The sequence below is a fragment of the Nylanderia fulva genome, unplaced genomic scaffold (assembly GCF_048542155.1).
Source record: "Nylanderia fulva isolate GAGA-0341 unplaced genomic scaffold, ASM4854215v1 Scaffold30, whole genome shotgun sequence".
NCBI lineage: Eukaryota > Metazoa > Arthropoda > Insecta > Hymenoptera > Formicidae > Nylanderia > Nylanderia fulva.
Genome location: NW_028190369.1, coordinates 1152260 through 1166759, shown reverse-complemented (window position 1 = coordinate 1166759; position 14500 = coordinate 1152260). Strand labels below are relative to the sequence as shown.

The 14500-nt window shown below is 34.1% G+C and overlaps 1 protein-coding gene across 1 annotated transcript in view; it reads left to right on the top strand.

Moving 5' to 3' along the window:
• zfh1 (Zn finger homeodomain 1) overlaps positions 1-14500 on the top strand; it is a 29400-nt gene that overhangs the window by 8457 nt on the left and 6443 nt on the right. The window contains exons 3-8 of the mRNA XM_029302451.2: positions 9675-9994; positions 11310-11450; positions 11721-12027; positions 12640-12998; positions 13623-13967; positions 14126-14449. Of these exons, the coding sequence (XP_029158284.1) occupies positions 9675-9994; positions 11310-11450; positions 11721-12027; positions 12640-12998; positions 13623-13967; positions 14126-14449 (1796 nt within the window). The remainder of the gene's footprint in view (positions 1-9674; positions 9995-11309; positions 11451-11720; positions 12028-12639; positions 12999-13622; positions 13968-14125; positions 14450-14500) is intronic.

Sequence of the window (14500 nt, the reverse complement as noted above, 5' to 3'; positions counted from 1 at the left end):
GTTCCATGATTTTCAGGGTAAATTCTAAGAAAAAATCCCGCGTGGTTAATTTTGAATTGACACATTAGAAATGTGTAACGATGTCATATATATATATATATATATATATATATATATATAATATTTAAATATATTATAATACTTAAATATTTTTTATTGTGATAAATATTAATCAGAGAAACTCATAAAATTCTCTTTCAATACGATATTATCCCATATGCGGTTACCATAATTTTCAGGGTGAATTCTAAAAGAAAAAATTAATATGAATTAACGTCAGAAATATGCCGACAGAATTCTTATCTAAAGCTTCGTTATAAAAACATACAACATTACAAATGAAAAAAAAAGTCACGGGTACTTAGACTTAGATATCTTCCTCGGCATCTTCGCCAAGAATAAAAATGAATTTTCAGCTTCGGTCAGTCATATCAGACTCGAACGAAAATGAGAGACCGGCGCGAGGGATTCCCCCGTAAATTTACACCGCAACCGCATAAACATGGTTTCCTTTCGTAGATCCGCCATCTTTGCCTTCTCCACTCTTTCATTGATGTTGCGATAGTGCCGGATCGTTCGGGCACGTTTTATTTGATTTCCTCCGCTTCTCCGCGCACACAGGACCGGTCTGTACGTCGCGTCGCGCGGTTGCTCAATAATTTTGATTGGTAGGACAGCGCGGATTACCGCGCCGCGTCGCTTCGCTCCCGCTCGTTTATGGGAGCGCGTCGAAGTGGTTTTAACGTTCTGGAAGATGGCGGCCGCCCGCGCCCTATCAAGCTCAATGACCTCTCCGAGAAATCGTTTACTTCGCACCGTAGCAGCGACGCACACGCGACCCAGGGATCTCTCGTCCGTCCGTATCTTCGGCGCCGCGCCGTGCGAACGCGCCTTTACGACTTAATCCCCGTTGTCGGATGACGTAAGCGCCCGCCTATCTTCCTCGGGCTCTTTAAGTAAGACCCTGCCTACCGATCGCTTTTTTTTTTGGTTTTTCATCGGTGAAGGTATGGACAGCCGTCAGCAATTTACCGGTTCCGAAACATTTGTCGGGATAAATTAGGATTATTTTATAGAAATTTGAATGAATTATTCTGATTACAATTTAGATATTTATTTACACGCGAATCGCGCTCGAACAAGAATAACTGCACGTATAAGTATAATTAAGTGTGAGAATTGTTAGCCAGACAATATACGGTAATTATACGTACAAATGAGATGTCTATAAAACAAATGATTAAAGTAATATCTAAAAATATATATGTTCATTGCGGTTAATATATAGTTCTAATGATGTCATATATATATATATATGTATGTATCTCACGTGTTGGAGTTGGAATGCGCATTTAAACGAGTAACTGGAAGCTTACGCGGAATCGATGGCGCCGAACCATAAATGTATTATTAGTGTTAATATAAAAAAGACCGGAAATTGCGGCTTTCCATGATGGCACGAGACAAACGCGCAAGAAAATACTTCGATATGCATACCGATTGTGCGAGTAATTGCGATGTAAACGACCGCATTATTCACGAGAATCGTATGATTGGTAAGCGATAATTCGCGATTTATTCCGCGATGCTACTATACATTTATTTCAATATACGTAGACAGAAAGAGAAAAAAAAGGGAGGGGAGAGAGAAATAATTAAAAATTAGTAAACTTAGAAACTTATTTAAATGATAAAATTGTAAAAAAGTTTTTATTTCAATCAAAATTGATGAGGATGTTTTTTAGATACTATATATCTTTTTTCAGATATTTTTATAAAACAGATTTATTCTGCTAAATCATTAATGATTTTCTCAATATTTGATAACGTAACTTGATAAATTTTTACAAAGGATGATTTAAGAGCCGTTTGTTTCTGATATGAAATTTTATCGTTACATTTTATCTTTAGTCGTTTCTGCGCGAAAATTCAGAGACTTCCGCGAGAATCGCGTGTCGCGAACTACCCACTCTCAAAGAACAATTGATACTGTCGTCTGCAAAGATAATCCCAGGAAATGTCTTCTTGCAAATTCATCCACGAATAGATCCGCGCGTGCCTTTGCGAAACTTTATAAAATTAGGTCACGCGTCACTTCGATAAGGGAAAAAGTATGCTATCAATCAAGATTATACATGACAGTGATACATATATTTTAGTGAAAAAATAACTAATAACAATCATCTAGAAGATTTTATAATGTTTCTTGTATATAAAAAATTATGTGGTATAATTAAAATATAGAAATTGATAAATATATTAAAAGATTCGATGTTTGACTTTATCAAAATTTATAAGATTTTATATTCAATTATTGTGAAAATCTTGAGTAATCGATACACCTAATGCTAATTAAATTATTAAAAAAATAATACATATATATATATATTTCTTCTTTTTCTCCAATTATTCTAATGAGCTCCAAGTAATGAAGGAGATACACAATTTCAACAAAGAGATATATAAATATACATACATCGTCGAAAATGTGGGATACAATTTGATTAAAGCTCCCGTACATTTCATCTCTCCTATCGAAATCTTATTCAGCATTAATTCAGACGAGTGATATTTTGACGTCGTTCTCGATGCCGCGTCGCGACGCGAAGTACAAGGTGGCTTTAATTAATCGTCCTTTTTCGTCACGCAATTCAAGCACGCACGCCCAGCAGAAGCGGCATCGTGTCGCCGTAAGTGCTCTCTCGGCGCGCTATCCGAGATTGCACGGTATTGCTCGCAATTTGCTATACTCGGTTTCCACATTCCACTGACGTCATTTGTACGCGCGTCTCTTTTCCGCGAGATGAGTCGCGGAGAAGCTGCGTCTTCGCTCGCTCGCGACGGAGTTAACCCCTGCCCTGTTCAGGAGAAGCGCGAAGATGGCGAAATTGCATCGAATATTACGTCACGCGGTTCGAGAAAGTGTTTATTTTATGAGCATCGAAAAGCTTTCGCAATGTCGTATACTTTTTTTACTCTCGAAGTTTGATTCGAAACTTCGAGTGCTTTATATATAGAATTCTTTCATTTTTATCTTCAATTTTTATAGTGGGACCATTTTTTCTTTCTTTTTTTTTTATGCAAATGTGTGTTTTACGTTTTACGTCATTTAATTCATTTATTTACTCTGCACGGAGAGAATTCTCTCTCAGGATTTACTCTGATAATCATGACAATCGTGGGACAATATATATATAATATAAAATTAATATAGCTACAGTATACAGCCGCAATAAGATATAAAATATGTTCGATTAATTTTCCTATGCACATATTAATATTTTTTTCATGATAAATATTAATCAGAGAAACTCATAAAATTCTTCCAATACCATATTGTCCCACGATTACCATGATTTTCGGAGTAAAGAATTTCTAAGAGAAAAAAATAATCGTATTCGAAAATGAAACACCTTATCGCAAAAGCTCTCTACGTGTAAAAGACAATTTGTATTATTTTGATATAAGAAAAGGTACATGGATGCATCGTAAAATAATTGTTTGGAAACGCTCGATGTAGCGTCACAGAGTTTCGTCTCGCAATAAAAAATGTTACAGCGCGTAAGCGACATAGTAGCTCCACAACGATGGCGAGCTTCGTGGATCGCGTACATAGGAAGGCAAGAAAGGTCACGGCTCTGACCCCTTTCGACGTCTTATCGGCCTCACGGCGAGCAAAGTTCGTCTTCGTGGAAGACGCGAGCGGGCAGACGTGATCCGGAGAGATGCAGCCGACTTCCCGTTCGCCTCGTGGCTTGATTAATATGCTTCAAAATATGCCCGGTTTATTTTAAAATTCAAACCTTTTCAATATGCAAACGAGAATATTTCTTCGCTTACTTATTTGTTGAATATTAATGGACATTTTAATTTTCGCGACACTCTAATCTCAACTTATTGATGTGATCAAATGAAAATAAAATATTCAATGGGGGAAAAATACCAGAAAAGTCGGTAATTGATAAATAAAAATAAATAAAACGAAAAAGCTCTAATATATTAAATATAAAAAAAAATTCAAATAGGAAGTGGGCTAATTGTATAAGAGTGTAGAAATGAGTAGCGCAACTAATAAATTATGTAGACTTTAATTATAATGAATGTTTCGGTTCTTGTTTCGGATCATCCTCCGCAAGCCAAGTGACAAAAAAAACAAATTCATTTATCTTGACCTTCAGTTCTATTGTCATCAGCTTTCGTCTTTGGTAAGCCTCCTATCGGTTCCAGCCGTTAAGAGATGAAAAGACTAACTTATTTGTCATTATATTGTATTGAACATCGGTGACACCATGACGTATGCGTTTATTGAACCTTGTTCTTCGTCTCATTTGTAATCGCTTGAGTTCTATTATCGCATTATCTTTACTATTGTTTTTGTCTAAAAAATTATATATATATCTGCATCAGCTTTTAAACAATAATGTTCGATTCTCGGATTAGATTTTCATCTTTTAATGATTGAAACCGATAGGAGATTTACCACGAAAGCTGATGACGATGGGAACTGCAGGTCAAGACAAATGGATTTGTTTTTTTGTCAGCTGTATTGTTGAAGATGCTCTGAACAAGAGAGACTCGTTCATTATTATTTAAAAAAGATTCTATGATTTTTATATAGTAGCGCCTACTTTCTGCATTTCTTGTTAGCCCACTTCCCAATTGAATTTTTATATGTAATAGAGTAAAGCCTTTCGTTTTATTTATTTGCAATTAATTAAAACATAAATGAGCGAAAAAAAGAATAATAACATCGTATCCTCACATATTTTAGGGTATATACATATATAAATAAATCTCAAAAAATATATAATTATTAGAATATATATCTTTAATTTTATTAATAAAATTATCAATTGAATTTAGGCTCGTGTTATAAAACAATAATATTCATTTGAAGGCCTTAACGAACAAGAAATATAAAACAACTTTGTTACAAAGCTGTAATTCGCGATATTAATTGTAACAGCTTTATAACGACAAAGTTGTTTTATATTTCTTGCTCGTTAAGGCCCTCAAATAAATCTTATTATTCAATTTGATTATTTGTTGTATCCTAATTTTTAATTGAAAAACATGGAATAATTCTGCCCATACGATAACTTAGGATAGGGAAGGATTACGCTCGTAGCTCATGTTACTCCATGTCGTTTCCGGCTTCGCAAAGTTATCACGTAGCAGCATATTAATTAAAACAGGACGCGAACTTGCACACATCGATTCATTACGATGTTTTCGTACAGCGACCCATACGTATATCTACCTATCTGCGCGAGATTAATATGCGGTGTCTGGCGCGAGATTCACATCGCGCACGATTGCAAGCATAGTTACGAGATATTCTGCGCATTTCCAGACGTTTCCATAGGGGATCTTACATGCCTACCCTTCTGACATATTCGGATATATCCGGACGTCATCTTTGCTAGAATATGTATAAAACGATATAGGATAAGCTATGCGATGTAAAAGAAACGTTTCAATAAATTTGTTATCGATAAACTGACTGATCTATTCGCTAAAGAATGTCTGAAAATTTATTCAACTATGTATGTATGACAAATCTAGGAGATTAAACTTTATCATCCTGTTTTTAAAATTATTTGTCAAAATCAATTTCGAAATACGTAATACTGATTTTCGCATAGTTTGAATATAAATTGCTTATAAAATTCAAAGATTTGATTGATTTTAATCTCGTAATTATTTATTTTCTATTTTTTTAAATTAAAAGAATACCCAGAGAGACTTTTCTCTTAGAATTTACCTTGAAAATCATGGCAATCGTGGGACAATATGGTATTCGAAGAATTTTATAAGAACTTTTCTCTTTGATTAATATTTACCACAATAAGATATAAAATATGTTTGATTAATTTTACTATGTACATATTTATTTATTACCATCCCAGATAGCACAAGGTACTCGAAAAGAATTCATTTGTATGTCACCAATTTTGAGTTCTTTTTCAAATACATATATAGAATTCATATCAATAAAATGAACTCAAAAAATTGGTGACATACAAATGAACTCTTTTCGAATACCTTGTGCAATCTGGGATGATTTTCAGGAAAAATCTAAAAGAAAAGAGGCAAATATAAAAAAAAAAAAAAATAAATTACCTATAAATACATACCGAGTATCGTTGCGATCAATCGTGTCGCGCACGCACGACGTTTGAAAGAGGCATAGAATTAATTACGAATTAAACAATTATAAATTAGTGTTCTCGCGATCGAATTGAACGCTGGACATGGCTGCCAAGTGGTTAAATGCATCGCGATCGGTGCGACGCGACGTGTCGATGTCGGCATCGGATTAGGGCGAGTGTGTGCGATTATCGGTGGGAAATTGTACGTCGGGGGCATTTAAATCCGGTCTCGTTGACAATGGACGCACCCGAAAAGTTAGCCGGGCTCCAGCGGCACCGACATGTGCCACTTTTTCTCTCGCGTTCCATACAGATCGGTTCTATGTGCGAACGCGCACCCCCTGTGTCCGCTTTTCTACCCCTTCCTGCATAACACACCTACATATACGGGAATCCCGAACAATGCTTCTCTCCCGACGACGACGACGATCTCTTTTCACCCCACTATGCATCATGTGCCGCGCACAATGGCAGAGTAGAAGCAACGAGTTAGCTGCGGGTACAGCGAGAGACGAAAATTCAATCTTCCCACATTGACGTCGCCTAATTTATCCGATCACTTTTTTAACGCGCGATTTTAATGATTCATTAATAATAATCTCAAAGCTGATCTAATTTCAGGGGATTCGAATTTCCATGCTATACGCGGAGAGAATTTTCTTTTAGAATTTATCCTGAAAATTATGAAGAATTTTATGAGTTTCTGATTAATGTTTACCACAAGAAAAATATTAATATGTACATAGGAAAATTAATCGAACACATTTTGTATATATTATTGTAATAGGTATATTAATAGTTTTTATTGTGATAAATATTAATGAGAGAAACTCTGATAAAAGTCTTCCAATATCATATTGCCTCATGATTACCACGATGTAAATTCTAAGAATAAATTCTTTCTGTGTTAGAGTCTGATTAAAATACAAACAGTTGGAATAATATTAATGTACAATTTTTTGTAGATACATGTAACACATAAGGAACAATATTCTACATATTTTGCTGAACTTATCATTTGCAGTACCTGTATTGTCAATAATATTAGTAATGTTTAATTGGAAAATTTAATATATACATATACATATGTCTGGATTAAATCGCTCGACTAAATATTATTTTGTTAATGGAAACATATAGAAATATTTAAATTAAATATAATATATTCAATCTAACGAAAGGTATAATACTAATATGTTCAATTAACAAAATAGTAATTTAGTCAAGTTAACCATTTTTTTCAATGTATGTATTTTAAAATGTGTATATGCTTTAAAAGACTTAATAAATTATAAATAAAATAGAGTTTTAAAAGATTCTGTAAGTTATATAAATCAAATGGAAAGATATAGATTGATAAAAATATCTACACATATGAAAGATATAAAGTAAATCACATTATATACACATACATATATTTCGCATATATATATATATATATATATATATATATATATAAATTTGTTTAATGAAATATATAGAACCTTACTTTCCAGTGATATCCGAAACGAACAATAAAAGATACTTGTTAAAATTCCATTCTTCAAATTAAACCTCTCCGACTGACCTATCTTTAAATCCGAGACACTTATACCATATATATTATTCATGAAAAAATTCTCTGTGATATGATTCAACCGTATTACATAGGTATTTCTTTTCTCGATCATGTACTTTCTTCGGAACGATGCATCATCATTGCTCGATCATCGAAGTGGGCGTCGGTGGATGCATGTGCATTGCGGTGCTTGCGGATGCACTCGTATATACTTAATAGCGACGCCGCGAAACATTTGGCAGCGCTCACGGATATTTTCTTCCCGCGTTCTCTGGCGTTACGCCCTATCTATGTGGTTCGATTGTGTCTATCGCGCACGCGTCTCTCTTTTCTTCTCTTTGCTTTTTTATTCTTTCGGGGGCAGAGACGTATTAGAGATGCGTTTCTGTACGCGTCGCGTACACGTGCGCCACGCCGGGGATTATGCGACTGATGCGATGACCGAGCATGCATATTGGTAATTGACGAAGGTATAGTCGAGATTAGCTCCGCAACGCATCGCACGTGTAAACCGATACCCGCTGCCAGATACGCGTTGTTGATTGATCGCGGCCAATCTTGCACGTGCGGTCCAACTCGGAGAATCTCGGATACGAGAGACTTCATACTGTCTCGCCTCGAGTGTACAGCTTCCCATCGCAGCTCAAATATTAATAATATCTTGTATTCTGCCAGAGAAATGTGATATGTCGTTTCTACGAATGCCTTTTTAATTGATCGTTATTCAAATTATTATTAGCTGATTAATTATTAATTATTTGAAATTATTAATTAATAACTGGATTAGGTATTATAATTGTTGGAGATTTAATTTAGATACATAATACATTACATATTTAATAAAATGAATTTAAAAAAAAAAAAAGAATTAGTTGCATCTTTTTAATAGTTTTGGATACTTGATTATGTTGGACATTTGATTGTTCAATAGACGTGTAATTGAGCATTATAATAATAAAGACAGAAATAATATAAACTCTTAAAATTAAAAGACATAAACTTATTACATATACATTTATGTTCAGAACGAACAAAAGATTGTTCGATATTAAATAAATTTAATTTTCGAGATTGTAGATATATGAAAAAAAATTGCATTTTATATGAGAATAGATTAGAGAATTATTTGTATATCTATCTGTAGTATTAAAATCCAAACTTAGTATAATTATTATCTGTTGTTTCGATCTTTATTTAAAACTGTGAGTGAAAAATGCTTTTAAGTATAGCAATATAGCTCTCATTAGCGATACTCGTGAATACAAATTGAATAAATTACATTTTTATCTGGTGTAATTAAATTAATGAGATTAAAATATAAGATCAGTTTTTGATGTTATACGGAAAATACACTTTATCAAATATTTCATGACCGTTTTTCTCGTACGAGTAAACAGAGAGTAATGAAGATTATTCTATGTTTATTATTACAGCATCTTGTGTTTATAACATCTATATTCAAATTTAACGAAATTATGTCGGTTTTTATCTTTATTATATTATGAAACTCGCGTTATCAAAAATGTTTGCCGCATCAATACGAGTTCAGAGTGCAATATAATATATAACAATGTAACATAATCTATATTTTTTCAGAACTTAATAAAAAGAGGAAAGAGATTGAGAGAGAAGACTAATTTAAATCTGAAAAAAATTGATTAAAATTAATTTCATCAATTTTCTAAGAAATAGTTGATTATATGAGTGTCTGAATTTTCAATTTTTATTATTGCGATAGAGTTTCTATAAAAGTATAATAATTATTGAAAGAATAAATTTTTAAAAATTGTTTGAAAGAGAGAGCGGTGAATGAAAAAAAAAAAATCGCTGTAAGGGATATTATAAATGCACATTGCGGGATCTCGATATCGGTTTTAACATGCAGTTCGATTAGTGTATTTCGCGCAATGGCGCGCTATACCGAGACGAAATATAAAAGTCGTATACGTGTCCGCGTGTTACAGGCTGCAGCGAGGACGACGCAGGTGTCGTGGATACAGAGGTGGGCGGAGGTTGTGCGGGTGAAGCGCCAACCGCAGGAAGTGGCGATGTTGGCGGAGACGGAGGTGGTGGTAGCGTTGGAACGCGCGGGGATGGTGGCGGCGACAGCGAGGGCGGATCATCCGCGAAGCAGCAGCATCAGCAGCAGCAGGGTGGCGAAAGGTGCCCTCAGTGCGGCATCCTCTGTCGGGACGTCCGTGTCCTGCAGCTTCACCTCGAGGACACGCACAAAACGTCCTATACCATCGACAAGCACGATCTCAACGCCCAGTTCTCCCAAGTGGTGAGTGATCGCGATGACCCGTCAAGGACACACTCAGGGAGGCTTGGTTGTTCGCGTCCTGCGCGGGAACTTATCGATTATACCCCTCCAAAAGCGGGAGCCAGCTTTCCGCTGAAAGGCGCCGCTTGTCTGCTTTTCGCACACAATTTTCGAGAAGAGAATAGGAATGTCTTTAGGTGATAGGAGATATCAGATATATTTATTGCATTTTATTATTATTATTTTTTTTTTTTATTTATTTATTTTTTTTTTAAGATCTCGAGATAGACATGACACGTAAGGTTTAGAGTTTCAGCAGTGACTAAGGTACTTTAGAATGCAATTTACAAAAGAAATAAATAAGAAACTCTACGTAAGAAGTTTTATGTCACTTATGCTATGAGAACTCTTGATATGCAAAATTTATATATAAATCATCATATTTATTATGATCTTTTTTATAGTTTGTATTAAACATCTATCTCTTGGTGTGTACCTTCTTTTCTAATTGTTGTTTGATATATCTCTTTTATACAGTGACATAAATCATACGATGCTTTTTTGATCGTAATAAAAGAAATTATTTCGCGAATTAATCGTATTAAATCATATGAATTCAATTCTCGTTTACCTGTGAATTTGTCGATATTTTCTCAAGCTAAATTATTTTTAATCTGAATCATAAATCAGTTTTTTTAGTATGAGAATAATGTGTTTACACAATTTTTTTTTATATATATTGAGTTTTACATTTACGCCTTTCTTCCGTACTAAAACATTTGACAAATAGACATGTGATTCTAATAACATAATATAAAACAAATATAGTAACAGATTAGTAAGAAGATAAGGCGTAGAAAACAGGTGTTAAAAATTGTTTTCAAAAGAATTTAATTATACAAAAAGTTTGAATGTTTTGTTCCCGTTTTAGATCATCTTTCAGCAACTGTCGGAATTAGAAAATAACACATGTCATAATAGAATTCAATTCGAGCTGTAAGGTTACGCATAGGAAACACGCGATATCCAAAAAATAGTGCTTCCATTCCATTCCATGTCTAAGGATTCTTAATGTTAATAGCGATTCTCACCAAATAATAAGCATGTCGAGCCTTCAGTTCAAATCATTAGGAATTCAAGCAAGTTTTAAATATTCATTTTCAAATAAATAAACACGAATTATCTTCATGTGAGAAAAATCAATAGATTAAAAAAATAATAAAAACCGCATACAACTCACTAATAAGTGTACATGTGTATCCTTATACGATTAATTACATATACATTATATTATATTATATTAATAAAATTGTTTATTTTCTTAATAATTTAACAGTCCTGCAAGGTGTGTAGCAAAACTTTTGCCAACGTCTACCGGTTACAGAGGCACATGATTAGTCATGACGAAAGTGCCGTTTTACGAAAGTTCAAGTGTCCTCATTGCGAGAAGGCCTTCAAGTTCAAGCATCACCTTAAGGTACTTTGTTATTATGATCTATTACATTGCATAATATTATTTTATATTATTTTTTATTTTAATCTTATATTATTTTTCTTAATTATATTTTATTGATTTTATATCATCAATATACTAAATATCATAGAGTAACTATTTTTTGTAATGTTTTATAATGTAGTATTTATATTTTTATTTTTGACGCAAATTTATCTTTTTGTATATTATCGGAAACAAATATATAATCTTAATAATGTCTGCTTTTAACTTGAAACTCGACTTTCCTTGTAGGAACACCTGCGCATTCACAGTGGTGAGAAGCCATTCCAATGTAACAATTGCGGCAAGCGTTTCTCTCATTCTGGCTCGTATTCGAGCCATATGACGGCAAAGAAATGTTTGATAATGAATTTAAAAAAGTCAAGACAAAATACTATAAGTAATGTCGATCGGGGATCGAAAAAAACGCATCAGCAGTTGTCGGGACGACGCGAGGTTGATCTGCTGACAGCTAATAATAACACGTTCTTGCCGATCTTGCCAAAATTATCACCTTCGGATTATCAGGAAATACAAAGGGAAGCTGCAAGGGAAGCAGGTAATTTTGTCAATGATCAGTGTCTAAATATATTTGTTTTTTTTTTTTTTTTATATATTTGTGCGTGTATGTTATTATTATGCACTCTTTTCTTGATTTTTTTTCATCTTTTAGTTTTTACGAATTTAATGAACAATTTAGAAGATATTATTTTTATGAAAAAGAATATCGAGAAAATGATTATTTATAAATCGTTGAAATGAAAAATCAAAGAATTCTTTTGTTTTATTACCTTTTAGATGAAAAATAGGAGTATAACAAAACAGTATTTTTTAATGGACTTTTGCATTTTTGCAAAATTTTAGAAATCTTGATTATAAAAGTATCTGAGGGGTCAGAATTAAGCAAATACTAAATTAAATCGATAATTTACAAATTCTATTTTAGATATGTCTTTATATAAAAAGCGTACTATAAATTTTATCTATCCTAGTTTTGAATATCTCAGATTAATTGAAAATCGAGTAATTACAATTTGACAAAAACATTACATAAGTAACTTGATCCCTGACTTCTGTCTAAAAAAAATTATCAAGAAATTCGTAAATGAAAGTTTAATCAAACGTATATCCACTTCTTTATTTTTCTAAATCTGATTTGTTTAATACTTAGGTATTTATGACGTGCCGACGTTGCTGCCTCAGATGATGGGATACGGAAACTATATCCTGCAGTCTTCGATAGGCAAGCTGCTGAACCAATTGCATTCTAAGCGGCTGGACGAAATCACCGAGCAGTTCGAGACGCATCGGGAAGTGATGAGTCCATCGACGGCGGATTCCGAGGGAACCGAAGGCACCGAGGGCAAGGAGTCCCCTGCGCCGGCGGATCCAATGCAGAGTCTCGATGCTGTTCGGCGGATTTTGGAGACCGTAAATACTTCCGTGACGAAGCAGCTACTTGAAGCGAATGTGCGAAAGCTCTCTACGTCTCCGGCTACAATGAAGCGAGAGCTTGAGGAAGATTATCAGGTAATGAGAGATTTAGTATATATAAAAATCTTTCTTATTTTATTGTTCTATCTACTCATTTGCAACAAACTTAAATGTTGTATATTGAAATAACAAGCTTTATTAATTTAATTTTTAAAATTAAACAATGATGTTATATTCTTGTATATTTGAATATTATATTTGAGAGAAGGAGAACCGGAGCTAATGATTCAAACACGTTTAGCCACAGAACTATTTATTAGTTAGAACACAATCGGAGTAACCGGAGCTTATAAACGGAGCATCCGCTCGCTACGCGCCTGTCCTGGTCTCTGCGACAGCGGGAGACGATGACTCGGCTAAAAGCCGGGCTTTAGCCGATATTCGGGGGTAAACTAGAACGATAACGCCGAAAGGTGTCACGATTAGGCTCTTTTACCTCGCGGCGCGCAACTCTCCATATACATCTTAAATACATAACAAATGAAAAAAGTAAAAGAGAGAAAATCAATTCTTACTAAACTTAATAAATTTAACAGTTACACAATTATATAAATTATATCACGAATCAATGTAGAACTTTAATATCTAAGCCATATAAAATTGCGCATTTGTTTTTTTTTTGAAGTGAAATTGACTTAAACATTAAAATCTTACTTGTAGGATCAAGATAGCGAAATGTCTAGTGAGATGACACATTGTCCGGACTGGGCCGCATTGGATCAATATGACTCGCAGAGCGAAGGTCTAGCTGCAAAATTAGAAAATGTTAATCAACCGAGATCAAATAAGAGGAAAGTGGGGGACAGTTCTGAGATGGATTCGGAGGATGAGGATGAGGGCAACCATACTCACAATGATAACGGCAGAAGGGTTAGAGCTAGGTCGCTCATAGACGATGAACAATTAGCCATTCTGAAAGGTTACTATTCCATCAATCCACGACCTAAAAAGGAGGAGATTATCATGATCGCTAATTGTATTAATTTCCCTACTCGTGTGGTACAGGTACGCAAAAACATTGATTAATTACATTAAATTACAAATTATTATACTTCTTTCTATTAAGAGTTAATATTTAATAAATCTGTACAGTTGATCACAACAATTGCCGAACCACGTTTGAAATATGCATATATATTTATTACTATATAATTATTTTATAGGTTTGGTTTCAAAATTCTCGAGCTAGGGATCGAAGAGAATCAAAAATGCCACCGGCATTAGTACCTTTAGCCCTAGGAAATCAAACTGTTATCGAGCAGCCTTTGGATTTGTCCAAAAAGGAAGCATTTGTTGTATCAACGACCAAAGAAAGCAATATATCGAGTAGAAATACTTCGTCCCCTTGCGAGCAGAAAGACGATAATCCAACCCCGAATGTCGACAACGATGACCTCGAGGATTCGCCTCTCGTCATAGACGAAGAGACTGCCGGTGATCCTATTGAACCGAAACGTACACCTACAAATGGAGAGATAATTACAAAGGTAATAATAAAATAGAAAATATAAATTCCAAAGCTTTATATAAATAATATA